At 38.8% G+C, this 24,930-nt stretch overlaps 1 protein-coding gene and 1 pseudogene across 2 annotated transcripts; both read left to right on the forward strand.

The window, feature by feature from the left end:
- Positions 1 to 863: 863 nt before the first annotated feature.
- Positions 864 to 23,156, forward strand: LOC148719849 (protein sidekick-2-like; annotated as a pseudogene). Its single transcript, XR_015992906.1, has 12 exons — positions 864 to 1,191; positions 1,732 to 1,876; positions 2,491 to 2,793; positions 12,371 to 12,671; positions 13,021 to 13,317; positions 13,715 to 14,017; positions 14,869 to 14,974; positions 19,874 to 20,066; positions 20,736 to 20,838; positions 21,978 to 22,245; positions 22,454 to 22,505; positions 23,115 to 23,156. The product of XR_015992906.1 is annotated as a protein sidekick-2-like (transcript).
- Positions 17,627 to 19,909, forward strand: LOC148719850 (uncharacterized). Its single transcript, XM_088737448.1, has one exon. It carries the CDS (start codon positions 17,627 to 17,629, stop codon positions 19,010 to 19,012), a length of 1,386 nt encoding a protein of 461 aa, XP_088593574.1. The 3' UTR covers positions 19,013 to 19,909.
- Positions 23,157 to 24,930: the final 1,774 nt, after the last annotated feature.

Raw genomic sequence — 24,930 nt, forward strand, 5'->3', positions numbered from 1 at the left:
CATGTAGGTTCTCATAATACCTTACCCTACAGTAAAACCATTCCTCAGGTCTTTACTCTAAAATATTTATGTGACAGTTCTTCTCCTGTGCTTTTATGTGAAATGGAAAACTATGGTACAATGTTGAACATGGTTTAATATCACATTATATGTAGTTAAAGTCTAGTGCTAGAGACTGAAAAAAAAAACTTAGATTAATACATCTGATTATATTTGTAAATGAAAACCACTGATAGGATCATTACACAACTCTGAAATGATTTTATTTTAACTGAGTCCTACATGTAGTTGAGTAATTTGTAAGTTTAATTAAACTATTTATTTAGAGAAGCCGAAAAGCTATCAAAGTTGAAGCCCTCATACAATACATATGATAATTATACTAACCCGACTATAGGTATCAATAAGTAAAAAGAAAAAAACTATTTATTTATTAAAATAGAAGAACAGAGAGGAGTTCTTCATTTTTTAACAAATTCTCCTGGTCAACACCTTAGGAAATTAAATGAATCACATTATTGAATAAAATATCACATTCTGATTGGTTAACGAAGTGAGGTATATAGCGTGGAATTGCGAGTTGAAAAGGAGGCTAAGTGATACTGTTTCGCATCTAGTACGTAGACATAACAATTTTAAGTAATGCTGTTTCCTTTTTTTCTCATTTTTATTCAGTTATTCGATTCAAGGAAAGTCCACTTATGAATTCCCCATTAAATTGCACTTGAAAACTGATATAGCACTCATCGCTTCGCGATTGCATACAATTAGATCAAACATGCAAATTAAATTATGATCAGTAGGTTTGCTGACTACCTCTCGTGTGTTGCATGACATTGCTTTTTAATTAATCAATTAATTATTTCATTATAACTGATTTCAGCTTGCCAAATGCAGGCCCTTGGTGTGGCTAGCACCGACACACTCCCTGATGCCAGCTTCTCAGCATCAAGTGAAAGCATAAATTTTGAAGCTTTTAAAGGTCGACTGAACACAAATGGGGGATGGCTACCCAGCAGAAATGACAAACCTGATGATTATTTGCAAATTGATCTGCAGTATGAGTTTCTTATTTGTGCTGTAGCTACTCAAGGGATGTCAACTTCTGATGATTGGACAACAGAGTACAAGTTACAGCTATCCTTTGACGGTTCCACTTTTGTGACCTACAAGGAAAACAATGTTGACAAGGTTGGTGAAAAAAAAAAACCCAGCGGAGCTAGATGTCATACAGAGCTGTACAAGATATCTCAGGTGGTGTACTAAAGGCATATTTTGAAAGTTAAGGCTTGAGTCTCTGAACTCTAAGCTGTGGAAAAAGCTTGGGGATTGGTTAATGTGTTCTTAGACTTTAACAGAAGGCCACAATTTTACATACATTTCTCCTCATCATAGAAAAAAGCTTACTATTTTGGGTGGACATACAATGCACCATGCATGTCTCTAACAGCAAGGAACTATGATGACTTGTAAATGTTATGGGCTAGGCATCCTAATTATATAATGTAAATTGAATAATTACCTTCTAAAGTAGGAAAAAGGGAGCAACTCTGGATACTTCTAAGCACAGTGGCCTCTTTCGTTGTCTAGCCAGAGCATGCACTGGCAGCTGGCTGCTCATAGCTCAGGGATGTAATGATGACATTGTTCTAGTCTGCTTGCCATCAACATTAAAATTGCAATTGGTCTACAGTTAAATTATCAATTTATATTTTCATATAATTGTTTTAGATTTTCAATGGCAATTCTGGAAGAAATGACATTGTCAAACATAATCTCAGAGATATTAGGGCAAGGTACATCCGTTTCCAGCCCATCAAGTTTCAAAGAGATAAGACTTTGAGAGTAGAGGTGTATGGAGTACTTATATCTAAAGGTATCAAATTTTTTATTCCTGATATCATCAAATTTTTACATTTTGCTATTTTTTAATGAGGCTCTGGTGTAATGGTTAATTTATAAGGTAGCCTCTTTGGTTGTTAGATAAAAAGTCTAACTTTTGTGAACACTCCCTGTGGGCAAACATTATGTAAGCAGAACTAAGAAGTGCCATTTTCCAGAAAAAGGCCTTAACCAGTATGACTCCCAATGATGGAGGTGGGTGCGTATTTGTGCCTATGTTAGATGGTGGTGGTACTCTGTTCTAAGGTGGTCTACAAATGGAAAGTTGATCTGTTTAAGTAAGTTTTGGGATACTTAAATTGTTTCCCATAGACATAATGAAGTACATATGTTGCTCCCAACAGTTCCTAAGACTTCATAAATTAATGCTTTTATAACAGTGTGCTTAACTGGAAGAGAAACTTAATGTACAGTAGGCCAGGTTGAATTTAATGATTAATACCTCATTGATTGATCTTTATACACACAGAATGAAGAATATTACAAGCATTGTTGTTATTATCATTATTATTATTTACTTTTATATATTATTATGATCATCATCATTATTGTTTCTATCATTCAATTAACATTCCATCTTATTTTCAGTTCCCTCACAAGCACCTTGCAACTTGACTTTATCTTCACGCTCCTCTACAAGTATCACAGCGTCCTGGCAGTTACCTCCTGCATATTCTAGACCTGGAATCATTACAGGATTCAAATTGTTCTACAAAAAGAAAGGGTTTAGGGGGTCAATGAATGTGTTAATTATCGATAGTGGAACAACCTATTCTGAAGATATTACTGGTCTGGATAAGTACACAGAATATGAATTTCAAGTGTTGGCTTTTACATCTCATGGAGATGGACCAAAGAGTTCTGCTGTGGTGGAAATAACAATGAGAAATGGTAAGAAACTTGATTGTTTCTGGAAGTTGTAATTCCACTCGTTGGTGGGTTTTTAAGAGCCTTAATAATCATAAGGTTGGGTTGGAACGTTCAGGTGCTGTAATATGTTTGACTTTGTATATTATATGCTGAAATCCTCATTATTCCCATAGATCTAATCTTTAAATTTCCCTATACCTGAGTCAAGATAATGCGAACTTGCTATCAGTTGACTGTTTTACCTTAATTTGGATCAATGTCAGTATTTAAGCAACTGCGCACCCACCCCTCCCCTAACCCAACATTAACCCTGAGTTGCTATCAGTTTACTGTTGTTGGGTGATACGTGCTCAACAGGAGAAGAAAAAACGCGGAGCCCTACTCCATGGAGTACCCTATGGAGTAACTACATGGAGTACCCTTAGAAATCGTGTATTGGTCAAATAAAATGCTTTATAAACCTGGTCAATCGTTTCGATGTTGGTACTCCATAGGGTACTCCATTAAGTAGGGCTCCGCGTTATGTCATTTCCCGTGCTCAACTGTCCAAATACTCTTCGACGATGCAGCAATTTTGTCTAGATATGCCAGTACACTAACAAAGAATGGTCGACCAAACTACACCATAGGATCATCGTAAAGAGCAGGAGCAAGCGACAGTAACCCATTAGGGAGAGTCTTCTCTCTTTAGGGAGCTTCCTTTTATGGATCTTTTTTTCCCGTAATAAATATCCCAATTTGATTTGATTTGATTTGGTATAGGGGCCTGTAGCAATAGGGATCTTGGTTTAGAAAATGACAGAATTTCAGATGGTAACATAGCTGCTTCTTCTGAACGAAATGCCAGGACACCAGCCAAGAATGGTCGACTGAACTACACATTAGGATCATCATGGTGTGCAGGAACAAGTGACACTAACCCATATCTACAGATTGATCTACAGACACTCCATATCATCTGTGCTGTGTCCACTCAAGGGAATTTTCAAGCAGATCAGTGGGTGAAGAACTACAGACTACAGTTATCAACAGATGGGACAACTTGGACAGACTACAGGGAAGGTGGAAAGGTTAAGGTATGGTGAATAGTGGACCGCTATCGTGGACAAGGAATACATGCTATTTATAGAAAGTGACAATTTTAAAATGCTTGTCGAAAACGTGAAAAAGCTGTACTCACGATTTATTCGCTTGATTCAATTTTGCTATTACACTTTAGTTACATCAGATGTGTAAGGCGTGTTCTCTAATTAATTTGGATATATCAAAAAAGTTGAAGTGGTAAATTGGCCACCGTAACGATTACAAAAGCTGACGTTTCGAGCGTTAGCCCTTCGTCGGAGCGAATAGAGCGTGTTCTCTAACCTCCGGCTAAACCAAGTTCAAGTTAATGTACTGTATTCTTTACATTGTGATTGTCTGAGCAGTTAACGTCATTCAAGGTTGCGTCAATCGTGGACTTATCATTATCTGGAAATCATAAAATCTATCCCTAATTATCTTGAAACCATATGTCAATCAATTTAAGAATAATTATACAGTACAGTTTCCAACATGCTTTCAAACAGATGCTGTTTGTCAATAACAAAAAAATCATATGATAGCATTAAAACCGTTTTTTCCCTTACCATGCACCAAATGAAACTGACTTATTGAGGTTATAACTCACATAATTACTGCCAGAAACCGTACTTTGCGCGACTGGAAATATGTCCATTTAAACATGGAGAAAATGTCTTGGAAAGCGAAATCTTATTGATAACGAACTTAAACAAGGCACTTGATTGTATAATAAATTAACTTTACAACTTTGCATAAGTGGCCAACTTGTGTAAAGTAACTGACTGGGCGACTGCCATTTCCATTTTTCTTATTTGCTGGAAGCCAAAGTTTTGTTCTACCAATCAGCTATATGTTAACAAATGAAGCACGACTGGCAACTCTGTAACAGTTCATTTTGAGATATATCATGTAAGCCTTGAACTTTTCGTTTTTACTTGATTTTGTTCGGCTTGCTTTCGTTTGGTTTGTTTTGGTTTCGCAAAATACACCCGTGACGTCCTATATACTTACCTGCAGGATCCATGTACCTATACTGCTGTATTTCATAACTTCTCAAATCTTAGGTGCTCATGGGAAATGATGACAGAAACTCGCAAGTGAGGCATGTTGTTTATGGACTGCAAACGAGATATGTGCGATTCCGGCCACAGACATATCAGGGTGGGATGTGTATGAGAACAGAGGTGTTTGGAGTGAAATCAAAGCCAGGTATATTTTTCACAGTGACTTTTGCACGAGGACAGCCATTAACACTTGTAATTGTACATGTAACAACGGCGACAGGTATTCTTACTGTTTTGCAGTTACTCAGAAAGCTCAGGACTGCTCCTTTGTCAGTGCATTTCAGTTTACTCTCCCATTATGCGTACGAAAATCACACAATTTAATTAAAGGAAACAAAAAATACTGTATTTTAAAGATCCTTAACCAGAAAAAGATGATCAATCAAAGCGCTAGGAAAACAATACAATACAATAATTTATTAAACTTTCCCCAGAGGGGCCTTTCAGAGCTTAAAAACTATCTTAATAGTTACAATTCTTACAATAATTACAATAACTGCAATAGGGGAGATGAACATATACAGATGTATTTATATATATAAAATGTTAAAAATCAAAATCGACTGATCAGAAGATGATTTATCAGCTTCCGTTTAAAAAGTTCGTCGAGGAGCTCAATTTTATATCACTGGGTAAGTTGTTCCAAATGGTCACTGCGCGGTATAAAAAACTGCGCTGGCCCGTAGCAGTTTTGTAGCGCGGTATGTCCAGTGTATATGACCTAATGGCGATGGATAAAGGTCAAGTTACGCTGCTGGTGCTTCTCGACCTAAGCTCTGCATTCGACAGCGTTGAACACGAGATCCTTCTGGAACGATTGACGTCAACAATTGGATTGCGGGGCAAAGTACTTTCATGGTTTAAGAGTTACCTTATGGGCAGATCGCAGCAAGTGTCTATCAACGGAACTCTATCAAGGCCTTTTGATCTGAAGTGTGGAGTCCCTCAAGGGTCGTGCCTTGGCTCGCTTTTATTTACCATCTATGTGAGTAAGCTGTTCCAGATTCTTAAACAGCATCTGCCCTCCGTCCATACTTATGCTGATGATACACAGTTGTATTTGTCATTTAAGCCCTCTGACTCTTCCAGTGAAGTCGATGCTGTGTCAGCCATGCAAACGTGCATCTGTGATGTCCGAGCATGGATGAGGGACGATCAGCTGACGCTCAATGATGACAAGACTGAGTCCCTGATTATAGGTACACGTCAGCAGCTCTCAAAAGTTTCAATCCAAAGCATCAAGATTGGGCCGCAGACTGAAGTCTCTCCTGTAGCCTCTGCGCGCATGCACAATCTAGGCACATGGTTCAATACGCATCTGGATATGGCAGCTCACATTACAAAGACTTGTAGCAGCGCTTTCTATTATTTATAAAATATACGCTTGAGCTAACAAGCCAACTTAACGGCCTGCTCCCAGTTGGCTTGTTGGCTCAATTGGTAGAGCGCTGCACTAGTATCGCAGAGGTCAGTGGTTCGAATCCCGTACAGGCCTAATTTTTTTCAGGTCTGATTTTCGCTAAAATAGCGCTCTCTACTGCGAGGATCTTGCATCATACGTTATTGCTATTGTTTGTTATTGTATATGCATTGCGAGTCGAGCGGCCGCTAATCGTGCCTCTCTTAATGAATCTAGAACTAAGGTTGCTCGGTGCCATACCGTTCATGCACTTGTGTCATCACGGCAATACGATAAAATAGATAGTCTTTAACTGGCATCCAATGAAGCTGTTTAAGGATCGGTGTAATATGGTCAAATTTTCTTGATCCGGTCACTATGCAGGCAGCAAAGTTCTGAATAGCCTGTAACTTGTTGATATTAGTAACAGAAGTGCTTGAACAATAGTACATTTTACTGGAAACTAAACTCTTAATTATGGTTACAAGTAAGTCTTTGTGGAAAGCATGTTTAGCGCGATTTATTTGGGTCAGGCTTGACATACAGGATGACACGGTCTTAACAGCATGATCATTGAAAGTAAGCTGATCATCGAAGATCACACCTAGGTCCCTAGCACAACGGGTAGGAACCAGATCTTGATATTAGTAACAGAAGTGTTTGACCATACGCTTGAACAATAGTTCATTTTACTCAAGACTAAACTCTTAATTATGGTTACAAGTAAGTCTTTGTCGAAAGCATGTTTGGCGCGATTTATTTGGGTCAGGCTTGACATACAGGACTCCTGTGTCATGATGACACGGTCTTAACAGTATGATCAATGAAAACCGTGGTGAAGAGGCTGAAAACTTCTGGTGTCCCAAAGTGTGAAATAAGGAACATCACAGGTCACACATCAACCCAAGGTCTCGACGGGAAACTGGCGAGAACATGAATAATCTTAAGAATCATTGACAAGCCAAAAAGTGCCATGAGTCAGCTGTCACGACAAAATACGTCACATTTTCTGTTTCATGTGCTTCAAGCCATCCTGTGTACAACTTTCAGTCACTGGTACGTCAGTTTGAATATTGCTGGAGATAACTCAGCAAGCATCAGTGGAACTAAGCGTGCCTTTGACCACCTTTGACTCTATATACTTTTTAAACCTTTCAGAGTAACTTTTAAACGTTGAAAAAAAAACACATAAAAACGGCATAACTTTTCCCAGAAGTATTATACTTTTTATGTCATAAAAAAGTAATTGCATGTTGCCTCGTAACCCATGCAAATCAATACGATTACCTTTACAAATAAAATGGGAAAGAAGCGTGAAGAGTTAACGCGTAGTTAGCTGATGGGGAAAATGGAGGCCACAAATAAACCAGTTTTAATGGATAAGAGTGATCTAAGTTTCTGACCTCGGAAGTTGTCTGAATCCTTTCACAGCCACAGTAAAATATAGAAAGGATACATAACAGTATATTTTAAGACCCTGAGTGGTGATTATGAATGTCTTTTAACAGCATGTCATAGTCCGGCCATTGGTGTGGCTAGAAATGATGCAATCCCAGACAGCAGCTTCTCGGCCTCAACACATTTTGGTCGTTGGTATAGACCTTGGTTTGCTCGACTGAAGAGAAATACGTCATATGACCGTGGTTGGGCACCCGAATCTACGGATGATCTTAATGACTACCTACAAATTGATCTGCTGTATGACTATGTTATCTGTGCTGTTGCTACTCAAGGAGCCAGGACTATTGATGAGTGGACAACGAAGTACAAGATTCAGTTATCTTTGGATGGTGCCACTTTTAACATTTATAAAGAAGACAACACTGAGAAGGTCAGTTCGATGTAATTAAAACATCAAGCTAAACTTCGTTGAGTTTTCTAGTTTCTAAATTTTTCGTGGTTTTTTCGCATTTACTTACATAAAATACACCTGCGTTCGCAAGACAGGGGAATAAAGGACAATTACATAAATACATTTTGGTATCTGTAGACTTGAAACAGTTTCTTGCCGTAATCCAGTGTGTGATAACCCATGATTATTGAATTGTCGTGTGACTAACAGTTCTGATTTGTTGTGACCCATTTGTTCAATCAAGTGAATGCAATTTATCTACATATCTTCGATTTAAAACTGTTTTTGCTAAATTACAGCCGTAGATTATACTCTTTCATCGCAGTTTAGGTGGGGATGTGATTATTTCAATTTTAATTGTCAATACTAGACTTCTTAATAACTTCGGACCAAAGAAACTGCCACGGCTTGAGTCTGTGTGTCCTTCTCAATTCTCAATCCTCGAGGCTCAGTTCTCGATCCTTGATTCTCAAACGTCTTGAGAGTCGAGAATCGAGACTGTCACCATACTTTTGAGCAGTGCTGCACATGTTCTCAATGAAAAGTTGTGCAATGTATTATGTACACCTAGCGAAGTGGAAAAACATCTGAAAAACGTAAACACACACAAATCCCCAGGTCCTGATAAATTATCGCCTCGTATCCTAAAAGAATGTGCACTGGAACTATCTACGTCACTTTGTAACTTATTTAACATGTCGTTCCAATCCGGCTCACTACCCAACGACTGGAAAATTGCACACGTTATTCCAATTTATAAAAAGGGACCAAAATATAGAAAGGAAAACTATCGCCAGGTCTCGCTAACATCTATCATCAGTAAAACGGCGGAGAAGATTGTGAAATCGAGAGTTGTCTCATTTTGGACGGAACACCAACTACTAAACCCAAGCCAATTTGGATACCTGGAGGGCCGATCGAGAGTGTCACAACTTTTAAGCTGTTATAATGACTGGTGCTTAACAAGAAATTCGTCTAAAGTGTCTGATGTAATATTTCTGGACCTGTCAAAAGCGTTCGACAGTGTCCCTCATGAGCGCCTACTTTTAAAACTCAATAGGTACGGGATAGATGGGCAGCTGCACCTGTGGTTCAAGAACTTCTTAACCAATCGAAAACAAAGAGTTACGGTACGTGGATCGTACTCGGATTGGTCACCAGTTACATCTGGTGTCCCTCAAGGCTCAGTACTGGGACCGGCTATGTTCCTTATTTATGTGAACGAAACACCTGGCATCCTCACGTCTACTGCCAAATTATTTGCCGACGATACCAAAATCTACCGACAGATAAATAATATCGATGATTCTATTGCTTTACAGATAGATCTGACCACCCTCGACCTATGGGCGGATCGTTGGCAGATGAAATTTAATTCTACCAAATGTGAAGTCATGAGAATTACACATAACAGAGACAAAAAGTCCACGCGGTACAATATATCGAGTACAGTGTTGAGGAATGTATCTAATTACAAAGATCTTGGAGTTATTATGACTAGTGATCTGAAATGGTCAAAACATGTTGAACAAATAGTTCACAAAGCAAATAAGGTTCTTGGCTTACTTAAACGCACAGTAGGCGGTAAAAACAAAGATATTTTTTCAAACTTGTACAAAACCTTGGTTCGTCCAATCTTGGAATACGCCTGCCCGGTGTGGTCACCACACCTCATCAAAGACATCGATGAAATTGAGAAGATACAAAGAAGAGCCTCGCGAATTGCCTTAGGCCAAAGAAGACAAGAGATGGCGTACACGGAGAGGTGTAAAATTCTTAAATGGAACTCTTTAGTACAAAGGAGAGATTTCCTTTCCTTAGTGGAATGTTATAAAACTGTATTCAATCTAAATGGATTGAATTTCAGCGACTATTTTGAACTCTGTGAAAACACTAAATCGAGATCTAACCACCCATATAAACTACAACTCAAACTCGCAAAACTGAACTGTTACAAAAATTCTTTCTTTGTCAGAATTATCAAACCCTGCGGGAATAATCTTCCTATTAATTTATTTAATTTTTGTGACAGCCCTAACGTTCGTGAGTTTAAATCAAAATTGAAGAAACATATGAATATTTATTGAATCGTCATTTAACAATTGATATTTAGCTGTTTCTTATTTGACTTTTTTTATTTTTTATTAACTAGTTCTGTAAGATTTGTTACATAAATAGGAGACCCTTGATATAGGGCCAACCTCTGGGTTTCCTTTTTCTTAATAATTATGTATTTACATGTTGTTCTGAAATAAAGTATTGTCAAATGTACGTACAGTGCACGTGTACGTTTGAATTTGAATTCGCACCATTTATGGATGCTCATGTGGTCTTGATAACATTTGTCTCATAACTAAGTGAGGCGAAAACCTAACAAATGTTCATTTCCATTTATGCTGACTTGCGTCGCAGAAAGCGTCATTATTTTTGTATGACCTTTGTATTTTTAGGTCTTTAATGGTAACTCAGGGAGAAATGACATAGTGAAAAATGATCTGAGGGAGTATGCATTGGCAAGGTTCATCCGCTTCGTGCCAACAGCGTATCATTATTATAAGGTATTGAGAGTGGAGGTTTATGGAATACTCCTATCTGCAGGTATTCATTCATTTTCTCCGTATGATGTAATTAAAATGCTACAAGCAGTGTTGGAAAGAATTGGAAAGGAATCTCAAGACTTAAAATAACTTGAAATGAATTACGAAATCAGTGAGGAATGTAATTATATAGGCTTGTTAGACCTACAGCAAAAATGTTTTACGCCAGGGGGAATTATTCTACGAATGACCGATTCCGAGAACACCTTCGAGACGTGGAAAGGAATCACAAGGACACATCGAAACCAGTCGCTAGGCATTTTAATTTACCTAATCATTCTAAGCAACATATGGCAATTTGCGGTCTTTCCTTACACTTAGGTAGCACGGAAAGCCGTAAAAATCTTGAACAAAAGCTCATCTTTCAAACCAGCCGTCTAAATCCCACAGGGATCAACGAACGCTTTTCATTCCACTAATTTATTCTTGTTTTTCTTGTTGCCATGTTCCCACCAATAACGTAGCTCCATTTTCTGCCTTTAAAAGCACACACAATCCACAATTCCTCTATTCGCTCCGACGAAGGGCTAACGCTCGAAACGTCAGCTTTTGTAATCGTTACGGTGGCCAATTTACCATTTCAACTTTGTTGATATATCCAAATTATTTCGTTACCCCCACCGACGCAACTCCAAACAGTTTCTATCGATCTATCAGCCTTTATTCCACTAACCGCCTCCCGGTTAGCTCAATGGATGAAGCGCTGGACTGTTGTGCGGGAGGTCGAGGGTTCGAGTCCCGGCCAGACCAACACTCAAGGTCTTAAAATAATTGAGAAGAATATGCTGCCTTTCTATAATATCAAGAAATGGTTTAGATATTCTAGTCTTCTCGGATAGGGACAAATAAATGGAGGTCCCGTCTCCTGCAGGGTTAGGGGTAGGAGACGTCAATTTCCCACGCACGAGATTACTTTGTGATGGATGTCCTCCCCTGGGGTGGGATGGGTGGGTTGTTGTCTTGCGTTTCATACATGAGCCTCTGGCTCGGGCAATATGGCTAACCATACCCCATGTAAAGACATTAAACTTTGATTACTATTACTAGTACTATTATTATTACTACTATTACTATACGCCTTCTTAAAGTTCTTAAATCATCCTCATGGCCTGTGACACGTTAGGCAAATACTTTTTCTTTAACTATATCTTTCAATTAGATATACTTCGAAATTTAATTTAAAGAAATATACATGTATGTTCTGTCTATACAATCTAGAAATTTGATCTTTACACCTTTTGACAATTACTATTATAAAGTATAAACAAAGGAACAGGTTTTCTAACATAACGAACCCTGCATGTAGTTGTGGAACAACATTATTTGCTCCTGGAACCCCTGTTCTTCTGAGAAAGTCACTATTCATTCACGTGCAGCATATCTTAAGAAATCAGATCGCTAGTTGGTCGCTTTTTAAAGCACACCTTAACACTCGTAAGTGGTACATGTTGTCTCTGAGGTTTACTTGATGTCTAACGTGAAATCGAGTACAAAAAAGTGATACTTCGTCATTATATATCAACCATCTCATACGGGTACACCAAGCACTAAGTGAATTCATTTTAAACTTTGCCGATGTGAAACTGTAAAAAAACCGTTTCATCATTTTTATTGAACAATTCAGGTCCATCACAAGTACCAGGTAACTTCACAGTGACTGCGATCTCATCTACCAGTATAAGAGCATCATGGACATCACTGCCAGAGTATGCCACATGGAACAATAACAGGATATAAGTTGTATTACAGACAGAAAGGGTCAGTGGACAATTCACATATGGTGTCTATTAGTGGAGGAGCAACATCAACTAAAGATGTCACTAATCTTGATAAATATACCAAATATGAGTTCCAAGTGTTGGCTGTTGGTCCTCTTGATGAGGGACCAAAAAGTTTTGTTAAGGTTGAGCAGACACTGGAAGATGGTAAGAGGCTAAAACTGATCAGTTTAGGTTGTTAGAGACAACATTGTCTCAAATATATCTAGCTGATTTGAATAAGATTGGAACGTACACCCTTTTCATGCAGATTGCCTAAGATATACTTCATTCAATTTAATGCTCTATATGATCTGATCGAGTTACGTCAGTGGTGACATGGAAAGCATGCGTATAACAAATGAATGCATCACAAGTGTTTAGATGGCTTCTACAGTATAAGTGAACATGTAAAAGTGTATCAGTTCATCTCCTTTTTATATTTTCTCTGCTAAAGATCAATTTTACGAGTGTGGTTTAAATAATAACCTCCATCTTCCATTTACTACTTCTTTAGCACCAAGCATTCCTTCAAACCTTTTAGAATCTGAGATAATGCCCGATAAACCAGCTGGTCCAAAGATAAAGCTTACTTGGCGTAAGCCAGCAGAAGAAAATGGAATTATCAGGAGTTACACTGTGTTCTATAGTCACAATGAAGATCCTCATAACATTCACACCGAAACCTTAGGAGGAAATATGTTAAGTTACACAGTGGATGTGTTAGGTGGGGTCAGCTATCAGTTCCACGTCAGAGCTGTGACTATTAAACCAGGACCAAATGCCACTGTGTCTGTTCTGACTAATGATTATGGTAAGAGTGAGTCAGAAAACATTTTAATCTATTAGATTCACCATAAACGTTAATGTTATTTAATAAGTACATAGAGGGCACGTGATACCTAGGTAGAGAAGTAGAGAACAGCTGCAGCACAGCTACAGCAAGGACCATCCTTATCAACTGCAAATGCTGGACAATATGGTATTGAAGGAATGGTGGGGACATGATTTTTTTTAAACATGAGTGAATATGCTTAACGAAAAACTAAAAATGTAGGGAAGTGGGACGGAGGGAAGAGTTAATGAAATGCAATTTAGATAAAATTCTTTAATGAGCTTTTGATCAAATATGGTTTTGAAAATATCTTCATTTCTTTTGTTCAATGACTAACGACCGACTTGAATTGCCCTGTTTTCGTTTCCATTTTCAGAACCTAGTGTAGCACCAAATGACGTGTCTTTCAGTAGACTGAATCAAACAACCTTCAATGTTTCGTGGTCACCTCTGACAAGAAAAGCGAGTTACAGCAAAGTTATCTCATATGAGATCAAGGCATCATTGGCGTCTTCTGAAAAACAAAAAAATAGGCCTCCAGCCAACAGCAAAACTATCAACTCAACGAGAGCATTTGTCATCCTGTATGATATTCAGCCTTGTTACGGTGTGTCTGTTCGAGCATATACTGCAGCTGGTCCTGGACCATATAGTCGATCATTATCACTGGAAACATTGAGTGAGTCTCATTTTTCAAACAGATAAGATCGTGCGAAAGTTTGCTGTAGACTGGGTAGAAGCAAAATTCTAAACTCCAATAAACTCCAATACAGTGATGATTCAAAACAATCAGCAAAAGTAAAAAAAAGCAAGATATTTTAGAAACGCTTTAAGATTTGGTATCAGCTTCTTTTGGTTAGTAATTCTGAGTGAGTGTGAGTATTCAATATTTATAACATGGATGTTAGAAAGAGAACAAAAGATCTCGCCCGTAGACAGCTCGCACAGTGCCATACCCCAACTTGCAAACCTGGTCACGTCAATGAGTTGATGGAATCCACTCCCCTTCCTTGTAACGTCAAACCCATTTGGAGAACTTGTGATGAGCTCCCAGTCTTTAAGATGCAGTGGGGTATTAGCTACGCGTTATTTAGTCGCTAGTCGTATGACATCACCTAAGGCGAAGGCCATCTTGGTAGCCATTTTTTTATTTAAGTAAACCATTAAACTTCTCACAAAACATTGCAATGAGTTAGGCTTAAGCTTGGCAAGTGTTTCTCCAAACAATAATGCATAGACTCGCTCTTTCTTTGTTACGTTACTTTACTTTATTTTACTTACCTAGCAATAACTTTTTATCTTAGCAACAAATTTCCAACAAACTTTTGCGACCAACTTCTATTATGACATTTAATACTAGAAGAAGAAACTGTAAAAAAATTGAAAAGAACTGGGATCAAGCAATCGGCATAATTTTTTACCTTAGGTGATAGATGTGATACTTCTCACAGGGACATTTGTGTTACGAGTGGTCTTCATCTTGCATTCATCCTAACAAACGTCATTGTCTCATTTGCTTTATTGTCAAAGGACCAGAAGCACACAATGAGGTAAGAGCTAGAAACCATCACACCACAGAGATAACACTAGTATGGGAAGGACCTCAGCTTGGTGTGGGAAATCGGTCAAATACAGAGTAAGTTAAATCGCATTTTATTAAAAAAAAAAAAAAAGGCTTAAAAACGAATATTCGAATGACATTAGATTTTGTTAGACATTTAAGAATAAACACTAGCGAGAAAAACACACAACGTTTCGATGACTCCATGTCATCATTCTCAAGTGAGAAGAGAATAAAAATGAATAGTTAATTTATACCGTACGAAGGTGGCAAACGTAAAAAGTTTAAAATATTTAAAATATGTAAATAAATAATTGCGCGTGTTGAGTTCATAAATGTAAACTATTAAATAAATAGTTTCGCGCGTACGGAATCCGATTGTTTGTTCAAAGAGGGCTTCATCTTCTTTATGAAAAGCATTTCATGAACTGAACAGTCCAGTTTCCCGGTGCACTTTTTAAGTACGTTGAAATGCTTGGTCAGGTCGCGGATGGTTTGTAGGCCGTGGTCGTTCTTTAGATGTTTGCCGATGGCCGAATTACGGTGCTCATTAATACGTTGATGTAAATGCCGGCTGGTGTACCCGACGTACTCTGCATCACACAGATCACATTTATAATTATATACAACGCATTGTTGGCTAACTATAGGAGGTTTAGGCTCACGAACTCTGAGATCTTCACAGATTTTGCGACTCTTGAACACGGGATGAAGGGTGTGATCGATTTTGTTGCCTAGATCTGATAATTGCCTTTTCACTGCGTCAGCTGACTTTTGATCTTTTAAAAGGCAAAACCACTCGGCGAACAGCATTTTCGTTGACGGATAATTGAGCTTGCACTCCAGGGTTTTCCGACCTAACTGAGGTGACAAAGTGAGAGATGGTGGAATTGATGAGGTGGTCGGGATACTTGAGGTTTGTAAACATCATCTTTAGATGATCACATTCAGATTTGAAGGACTCCCATGTGGACGACAGGCGGAATGCACGATTCAACATGATCTTAAGTAGTGATTTCTTGTACCTTTTATCGACGTGGCTCTGGTGATGAAGCAATAGGCCTGTGTTTGTTGGTTTCCGATAAACACTAGTTTCTAGTTTACAGCCTTTCTTGAGCACTTCCATACCGACAAAAGGTAACTTGTTTCCAGATGCTATCTCCATGGTGAAGTGTATGGACGGATGGCAGTTATTTAGCGTTGATAATAAATCTTCTGCCGCTGGTACACTTGTGACAATAGCAAACGTGTCATCCACGTAACTTCTGTAAAATTCAGGGAGCTTGTTGTTTTGATCTAGTTTCTCTTCGATAGAACAGAGAAATGCGTTTGCCATAAGTGGGCCCAATGGAGAACCCATGGCCACACCGTCGGTCTGCTCGTAAAGATTGCCATCAAATTGGAATAGTTGATTCATAGTTGCAACTTCTAGAAGTTGAACCAGTTCAGGCTTTGTAATGCTGAGGTCGTGTGTAGTATTAAACCAGTTGTCAGCGAACGCCTTCTCAGCGATGATTTCGATCGTTTCTTGAAGCGGCACATTAGTGAATAGTGACGTGACGTCATAGGATACCAGAATGTCATTCTCGTCATTCCCGTACCGTTCATGTCGTCTCGTCATTCCCGTACCTTCGTACGGTATAAATTAACTATTCATTTTTATTCTCTTCTCACTTGAGAATGATGAGATGGAGTCATCGAAACGTTGTGTGTTTTTCTCGCTAGTGTTTATTCTTAAATGTCTAACAAAATCTAATGTCATTCTAATATTGAAACGCGAAGACAAGCTGCATTTATTCAGACGACTTGAAGATTGTAGCAAGAAACAAGTTAAATGTGATGGAACTATCGAGTTTCTTCATCTTTGTCAGAATTTCAAACTGACACCGACCTTTGCCAAAGTCGACCAGACAAAGTCAAAAAAGTGGTCTAACGCATCCGAACAGTTCAGTGCGAATGTCATCAGAGAGGAACTCGGATCAAAGCTCAAGCAGAAGGAAACCTTGAAAGATGAGATCAACGCGATTTATGACGAAATACGTCTCAACTGCTCGCCGCTCCAATACATGTACATCGTAAGAACTATGGCAAACCTACGGAAGAAACACATCGGGAGTGTAATGGCCAATCATACCAACAAGATAATAAGGCCATTGAACAAGGATCATGATGTCGACAAGCACATCCACAACATCTCGTCACACAAGCTCTCATTTTTCCAAAAGCTTGTTCTCTCCCGAGGTTTAAAGTTCTCCCTTCCACAACGCATATCTGCCATCGAGATAAAAGCTAGTTTTGAAAAACTCTACTGGAAACTGGAGCGGACACTTGCTGATGACAAGAAAGAGTTAACTGCTGCAACCCTCCGTTCTATTGCACTTAATTACATCGAGTGCAAATCACCGAAGCCGCCAAAACCACTTCAAAGGGCCATAAAGCAGTTGAAACGACTTGACAACATCGTCGTCACGAAGCCAGATAAAGGTACTGGTGTAGTCATCATGAACAAATCTGATTATATTAACCTGCTGAGCCAGGCATCTATCAATGACACATCGAAGTTCACACCTGTCAGCCTGCAGAGACCAAAAACGAGAGGCCGCCCAGTAAAGCATTACCACCCTCTATTGGAGAAGGAAAAGCACCTTGCATCTGTTGTACGGAAGATCTTACCAAAGCAGATTGCCGACTGTGTTTGCCAGGCTGGATGACGCCTTGCCCATCTTTATGGACTGCCCAAGACTGAAAGAGAATCTATCGATGAGACCTATCCTATCTGCCACCGGCACTTACAACTATGCCCTCGCCAAGTGGCTTGATGACAAACTGAAGCCCCTGTCAAGCAATCGCTACACAATATCAGATGCCTTCTCCTTCGCCGATGAGATTCAAAACCTAGTCATCGACGAGAATGACAGTCTGGTATCCTATGAGGTCACGTCACTATTCACTAATGTGCCGCTTCAAGAAACGATCGAAATCATCGCTGAGAAGGCGTTCGCTGACAACTGGTTTAATACTACACACGACCTCAGCATTACAAAGCCTGAACTGGTTCAACTTCTAGAAGTTGCAACTATGAATCAACTATTCCAATTTGATGGCAATCTTTACGAGCAGACCGACGGTGTGGCCATGGGTTCTCCATTGGGCCCACTTATGGCAAACGCATTTCTCTGTTCTATCGAAGAGAAACTAGATCAAAACAACAAGCTCCCTGAATTTTACAGAAGTTACGTGGCAGAAGATTTATTATCAACGCTAAATAACTGCCATCCGTCCATACACTTCACCATGGAGCTAGCATCTGGAAACAAGTTACCTTTTGTCGGTATGGAAGTGCTCAAGAAAGGCTGTAAACTAGAAACTAGTGTTTATCGGAAACCAACAAACACAGGCCTATTGCTTCATCACCAGAGCCACGTCGATAAAAGGTACAAGAAATCACTACTTAAGACCATGTTGAATCGTGCATTCCGCCTGTCGTCCACATGGGAGTCCTTCAAATCTGAATGTGATCATCTAAAGATGATGTTTACAAACCTCAAGTATCCCGACCACCTCATCAATTCCACCATCTCTCACTTTGTCACCTCAGTTAGGTCGGAAAACCCTGGAGTGCAAGCTCAATTATCCGTCAACGAAAATGCTGTTCGCCGAGTGGTTTTGCCTTTTAAAGATCAAAAGTCAGCTGACGCAGTGAAAAGGCAATTATCAGATCTAGGCAACAAAATCGATCACACCCTTCATCCCGTGTTCAAGAGTCGCAAAATCTGTGAAGATCTCAGAGTTCGTGAGCCTAAACCTCCTATAGTTAGCCAACAATGCGTTGTATATAATTATAAATGTGATCTGTGTGATGCAGAGTACGTCGGGTACACCAGCCGGCATTTACATCAACGTATTAATGAGCACCGTAATTCGGCCATCGGCAAACATCTAAAGAACGACCACGGCCTACAAACCATCCGCGACCTGACCAAGCATTTCAACGTACTTAAAAAGTGCACCGGGAAACTGGACTGTTTAGTTCATGAAATGCTTTTCATAAAGAAGATGAAGCCCTCTTTGAACAAACAATCGGATTCCGTACGCGCGAAACTATTTATTTAATAGTTTACATTTATGAACTCAACACGCGCAATTATTTATTTAAATATTTTAAATATTTTAAACTTTTTACGTTTGCCACCTTCGTACGGTATAAATTAACTATTCATTTTTATTCTCTTCTCACTTGAGAATGATGACATGGAGTCATCGAAACGTTGTATGCTTTTCTCGCTAGTGTTAAAAACGAATCTAGACAGAATACGATAAACATGAAACAAGGATAATACAAACCGTAAAAACAAGAAAAAAACTTAGGTTATTTTCTTTAATGTGCACATATGAAGATATCTCGGCTTTAATGAAAACTTTGCAATTTTTGTACTATTTTGTTTTTCTCTTTTTATGCCTTTCTCTCTCTGCCCAAAACAAATCTACAAATGCTGCTCTTGCCTGAGCTCTGTTTACTGGGCACCAAAAAATAACAAACTTAAGTTGGAGCAATATGGCTATGGACAATAGGTCTATAGCCGCTTTTATTGAAACAAACAGAACAAGAATGAATTCCGTTAAGGTGTTTGCCCATCAAAGGTGCGGGCCAAGAAAAACGCACCGACACTAAATGTACAACAAGAGAAAGTGGGCGGATCAGGGGTAGGAGGAGGGAGTCAAGAAACAGCTTCTCACTCCGAGTAATCGAGGCGAATGATGAGCACATGGCTAGGGAGTTAATGACTTGTAAAAACCCTCAGAGGGGATCAAGCGTAATGGCCTTTGACCCCTGACCCAAACCCAGTCCCCCTTGATTGTGAAATACTTTTTGTAAGTTGGTCTTTTTAGTTTCGTGCATAATTTTTGGAAATAATACTTGTCACGTTACGTGTTTTTTAAAGACTTTCAAACCAGTTTTGTTTGATTGCTAAGGTGGAGTACACTGGGACTAAGTCTTACTACAAAAGTTTTACAGACGAAGGCATGGTTAATGTAAAAGTGACAACAGTGTGTACTGTGGAGAATCTGGTACCAGGAACTAGATACAGGTTTCAGGTTTATGCAATCTCTGAATGTGGAACTCAAGGACCCACTACATATATAGATGAAGAAACAAGACTGGAGGGTAAGGACATACAGGCTAGTAGACAAGAGATAGCTATGAAAATGATTTATTATGCAGCGTTTGCAGGATACATGAAGCATGGAAGATTATTAAGGGCGAATAATGGCATTAATACGAATAAGTTACCCGGGAAACATCAAAAGTCATGTGATGTTTACAGGGCTAATGTAGGTAAGATTGCCGGTATTAGTTTTATGTCCAAAGACTACTTCTCAACAGTTTTGGAAAGAAAGTCAAGTGTCATTGGCTCAATGGAATAAGATATTGATAATTTACGATAGAAACTCAAATTCTAATTCTTTCAAAGATTGAAATGGTTTTATAGGATCTTAGAATTAAGATTCAACAGAAAAAATCTTGTTGGTGAAGTGGTTTTCTCCACTGCATCTTCACACTCTTGTGAAGAGGGCGCATTTTGTCTTTGAGAATTTGCTCTTTTGAAATTATCCCTTATTTTTGAGAAACAAGCAACGTATTCAATTAGCTATCTTGTAAAATTCAATTTAAGAAAAAAGAACACATTTATCATTCTGTTTGGACTATTTCATGATATAAACGATCGTTCAAATGCATTTGTCATTTTTTTGGAGCTTAATAGACATAGCTTTCTCTTTCATAGGAAAACTAGTTTCTCTTTGGAAAATTATGCTAATTGTTTAATCTTCTTAGCTCCAGTGGCACCAGTTGCATTGAAAATGACTAATGTAGAAATCTCTGATTTCACGGCTGAAATTGATCTGTGGCCTGCTGAGCAAAGGAATGGTCCAATAAGGTAATGGTTTTATAATCTGTGTAACAGATTAACCAAAAGCATAAACTGTTGATGATACTCTCACCTGAGAAAGCCACACTTCTTACGTCCGCTGTACATGTAATGATGTCAATCTTGCATACATAGTCCATTATCTGAGAAAGATATGTATGTATAGTACCAAGTATACGTATGATGCACGATCCTCGCAGTAGATAGCGCTATTTAAGCAATAGCGAAAATCAGACCTGAAAAAAATCAGGCCTGTATGGGATTCGAACCACTGACCTCTGCGATACTAGTGCAGCGCTTTACCAATTGAGCTCAATTGGTAAAGCGCTGCACTAGTATCGCAGAGGTCAGTGGTTCGAGTCCCGTACAGGCCTGATTTTTTTCAGGTCTGATTTTCGCTATTGCTTAAATAGCGCTATCTACTGCGAGGATCGTGCATCATACGTATCTAATACCGCAGTTCAAAATATATGATCTTCATATATTTATTGTATTTCAAGTACCAAGTATGTAAATTATGTAATTGTTCACTGAAAAGCCCCAGACGGGGATGTGTACAATAAAATGTATGTATGTATGTAGGTATGTATGCATGTATGTATGCATGTATGTATGCATGCATGTATGTATGCATGTATGTATCCATGTATGTATGCATGTTTGTATGCATGTATGTATGCAGGCATGTATGCATGCATGTATGCATGCATGTATGCAGGCATGTATGCAGGCATGTATGCATGCATGCAGGCATGTATGCAGGTATGTATGTAGGTATGGTATGTAGGTATGTATGTAGGTAGGTATTTATGTATGCATGCATGCATGCAACGCCTAAGGTCTTTCCAACTTAGGTTGCAACACCAAACTGGGTAACACCCCCCTAGTTGACTGTATTGAGTTGACTTCCACTCACGTTAACAGAGCGTCGGTCTCTGCTAACAACATCTCTGTTCAGGAATACTCTCATGAAGACGATCAGACCACACAATTGGCTGCTACAATGTACACAAACACTTAACTGTCTTTTAAGAACTCTTACGCAAAAGTTCTTATGTACCAGAGTCATTTAACAGCCACCACTTTTCGATACGACGATGACCGCGATGATATTGACTAGAATTTTTTCTCCGTTTTCAATATTTCAGTGCTTATCAAATAATCATTCTTAAAGTCACTGATTGTGTTCAAGAGCTTCCCAGGGATTTTGATGTGAAGCTGAAAGATTCCAACGACAAAGAGTTGAACTTTTATCCTTTTTACATCGCTGCGGAAATCGAAAATGGGTCTGTGCGTGATAAATCTTGGAAATTTGCTGTTGGTGATGGGAAATCGTATGGAACTTTTACAAACAAAGAGCTGAGGCGAGGAGAAAACTACATTGCCTACCAAAGAGCCATAACTCGACACAACGGTGTAAGCAAATTTTGGTATTGTTTAATTCCTCTTTAATTTAGAGTCGATAATCTAAACGTAATATACAACTTATGAAGAATGACATTTGGACCAAATCATGTTTTTATGTACGCTCATACTTGCTATTGGGACTAAATCCCTTTTCATTACATCGATGAATTGCTAGATGTGTTTTTCACATTTTGACGATATGTGGTTCACTTCCTAGGAAATTTTGGAAGGAGGTGCCAGTAAAGTCGCCTTTATAGCTGTCACACCAGGTATGCATTATAGCACTCAGCTGAGACTTGAGTGTAATTTCTTTTCAGTTTAGTGGGCTGTTAAACTGTCATGAAAGCTCTGTGACTACCAAGAGAAACTTCTTATTGACAAAGTCAGTTCTTACGGTGGGTGTACGCTCTTCATTTCGGGCGAATGTGATGGAACAGAATGAAACCATAAGAGATGGCAGTTCCTCGTTGAAGTTCGCCGTCGTTTCAAAATCTCGTGCCTGCCAAAGTGGCCTTTTTTTTCTCTACTTTGGCATCATCAGTTGGGTTTTAAAACCCCGGACACTAGAGGTTATTAAAAGCAAACTAACCTACCACCTATGTTTTTGTGTCTGTTAGAGAATTTCAGTCTGCATTTACATTTGCTCACTCTGTAATTCTTGTTATAATTATTGGAATAACATCCTTTTTGGTAGTGTTTCTGTTATTTTATTTTCCCTTGGATGTTTACAGTTTGACTGGTCACATTGACAAAAGCGCCTTGATGCTTCCAGCTCTAGGATGAAAAGGGCCATAGTCTGGGTTAATAGCAGGTTTTATTTTTTAGTTTGCTCTTCCATGGAGTTTGAGGCCAATCTGTTATATTCTTTCAATCTGCAGAGTCACTTAAAAATACTGAAGAAACCATAAAAGGAAATGTCAGTGAGTATTGTGTAGACTCCTCGAGAGTAGAAAGGGAATAAGCCGCTTTCTGGAGTAATTTACTAAAACTTCTTAGTCCGTGTATTGTGTTCTATAAAAGAATAAGTTGATACTGAAGATCAGAAAGACACAGTCTTTCTAAAAACTGCAGTAAATTACTAATTAAACAGCGCCAATAAATCCACATTGAGGCAGGATTTCGGATAGAATCTCATGATATACATTTGATTCCTTCATTATTTTCTCCAATTCAAATGCAGACAGGGATTTGCATATCCCGCAGTGTAAATCTCTCCTCATTATCTATCAGGTGAATGCCAAGTCCTTCGCGTTGGTGTCATCGCTCTTTCTTGCGTTGTTTTCGTCTTGCTCATTGTGATTGGTGCACTTATATGGCGGTTGAAACGGACTGAATCTCAAGAAAGAACAACCACGGTATACAGTGAAATCCCTGTCCGATCTGGTGGTCATCAAGTGTCAGAGCCTAGTGTTTATATGGAACTCCACCCCAGGCCTTCGGAAGGGAAGTCACGTGAACCTCCAGAGTACCAAGCATTGCCCGCCACTAACGTAACTCCCGATTATTACGATATGGGACTCGAGAGAGGAAATTCGGGAAAGAAAGACGGCGGAATTTACGAGAATTTCCTCAGTTGACTGTTTTAGTTTCCACTTGCCGCTTGATGGCTCCGAAGTTAAACTTCTCGTTTCGATGGATACTTCTAAGCCCTGCAGACGGTTTGTTATTGAAGACGTGCTTTGACCATCACCAGAACGTTTCGCAAAAGAATTTTCGTGAGAGACTGACTGTAGTTACCCCTTTTTCTGTCGCTGATAATTTTCGCCCACATTTTTACGGGTCACGGAAGCCTACAAATTGTAGAAGTAACGCGTGACAAACTGTAGAAGTAACGCATGACAAATTGTAGAAGTAACGCATGAAAAATTGTAGAAGTAACGCATAACAACTGAATTACCGTTTGCACTAATAATTACTAATAATTACTTAATATAAGTGAAATTCCCTGCCGTAAAATGCGCAGTGAAAAACTTTTGAAACGACTGTAAGTCACATTTAACCATGTTGCTTTGAAAAGGGAACGATTACCCCAATAAAACTAGCTGTATTGAATAAAGTATTACACCCTCAAAAAAATAATTACTTTGTCTTGCCGCGGTTCATTTCAGCATCTTTTTTAACTAAACGAGACCCAAAGGATTTATGTTTCAACTGGATGGCTTATTTGGCCTCTGGAAAGTGTAAGCAAAAATAGAAATATCAGTAACATTAAATCGACTTTACAGAAAGCAAAACTTCATTTTGATACAAAACCCTATCGTGTGGTTAAGATATCACTCAAGATCTTGTTTCTTTTAAACACCTTCACAGCAGTTGCGAAGAGATATCGATACAATATCAGTCTTGTGCAAGCAACGTGACGTCACTGACTCGGCTGATTAATCACCTGATTTGTTAAATTAAAAAGAGAAGGTCTTTGACGTCAGCCAATGACGCTTGTCTTCTCCGAGCAACATTTAAAATTCTATCAAGTAGGCGGTACCAACTTTTTTTTATTTACTCTTTTGTAACTTCAGAAAAAACCCTCAAGATTGAATCTATTTCTTATTAATTTGATCTAAAAGTGCCCATCTTTCCGTATTATTCCGAGCCAGAAGAAGCATAAGGGATTAATCGAATCGTTCCCCACCCACCCCCCCCCCCACAAGTGATTCTGAGCTGTCTCTCCTTCGAGCGGATCAAGCTGTAATTTCC

Source organism: Stylophora pistillata, chromosome 11, assembly GCF_964205215.1.
Source record: "Stylophora pistillata chromosome 11, jaStyPist1.2, whole genome shotgun sequence".
NCBI lineage: Eukaryota > Metazoa > Cnidaria > Anthozoa > Scleractinia > Pocilloporidae > Stylophora > Stylophora pistillata.

What these genes read in the sequence shown, in the direction of transcription:
- LOC148719850 (XM_088737448.1), top strand. Translation starts at nt 17,627, where the DNA reads ATGGACTGCCCAAGACTGAAAGAGAATCTATCGATGAGACCTATCCTA.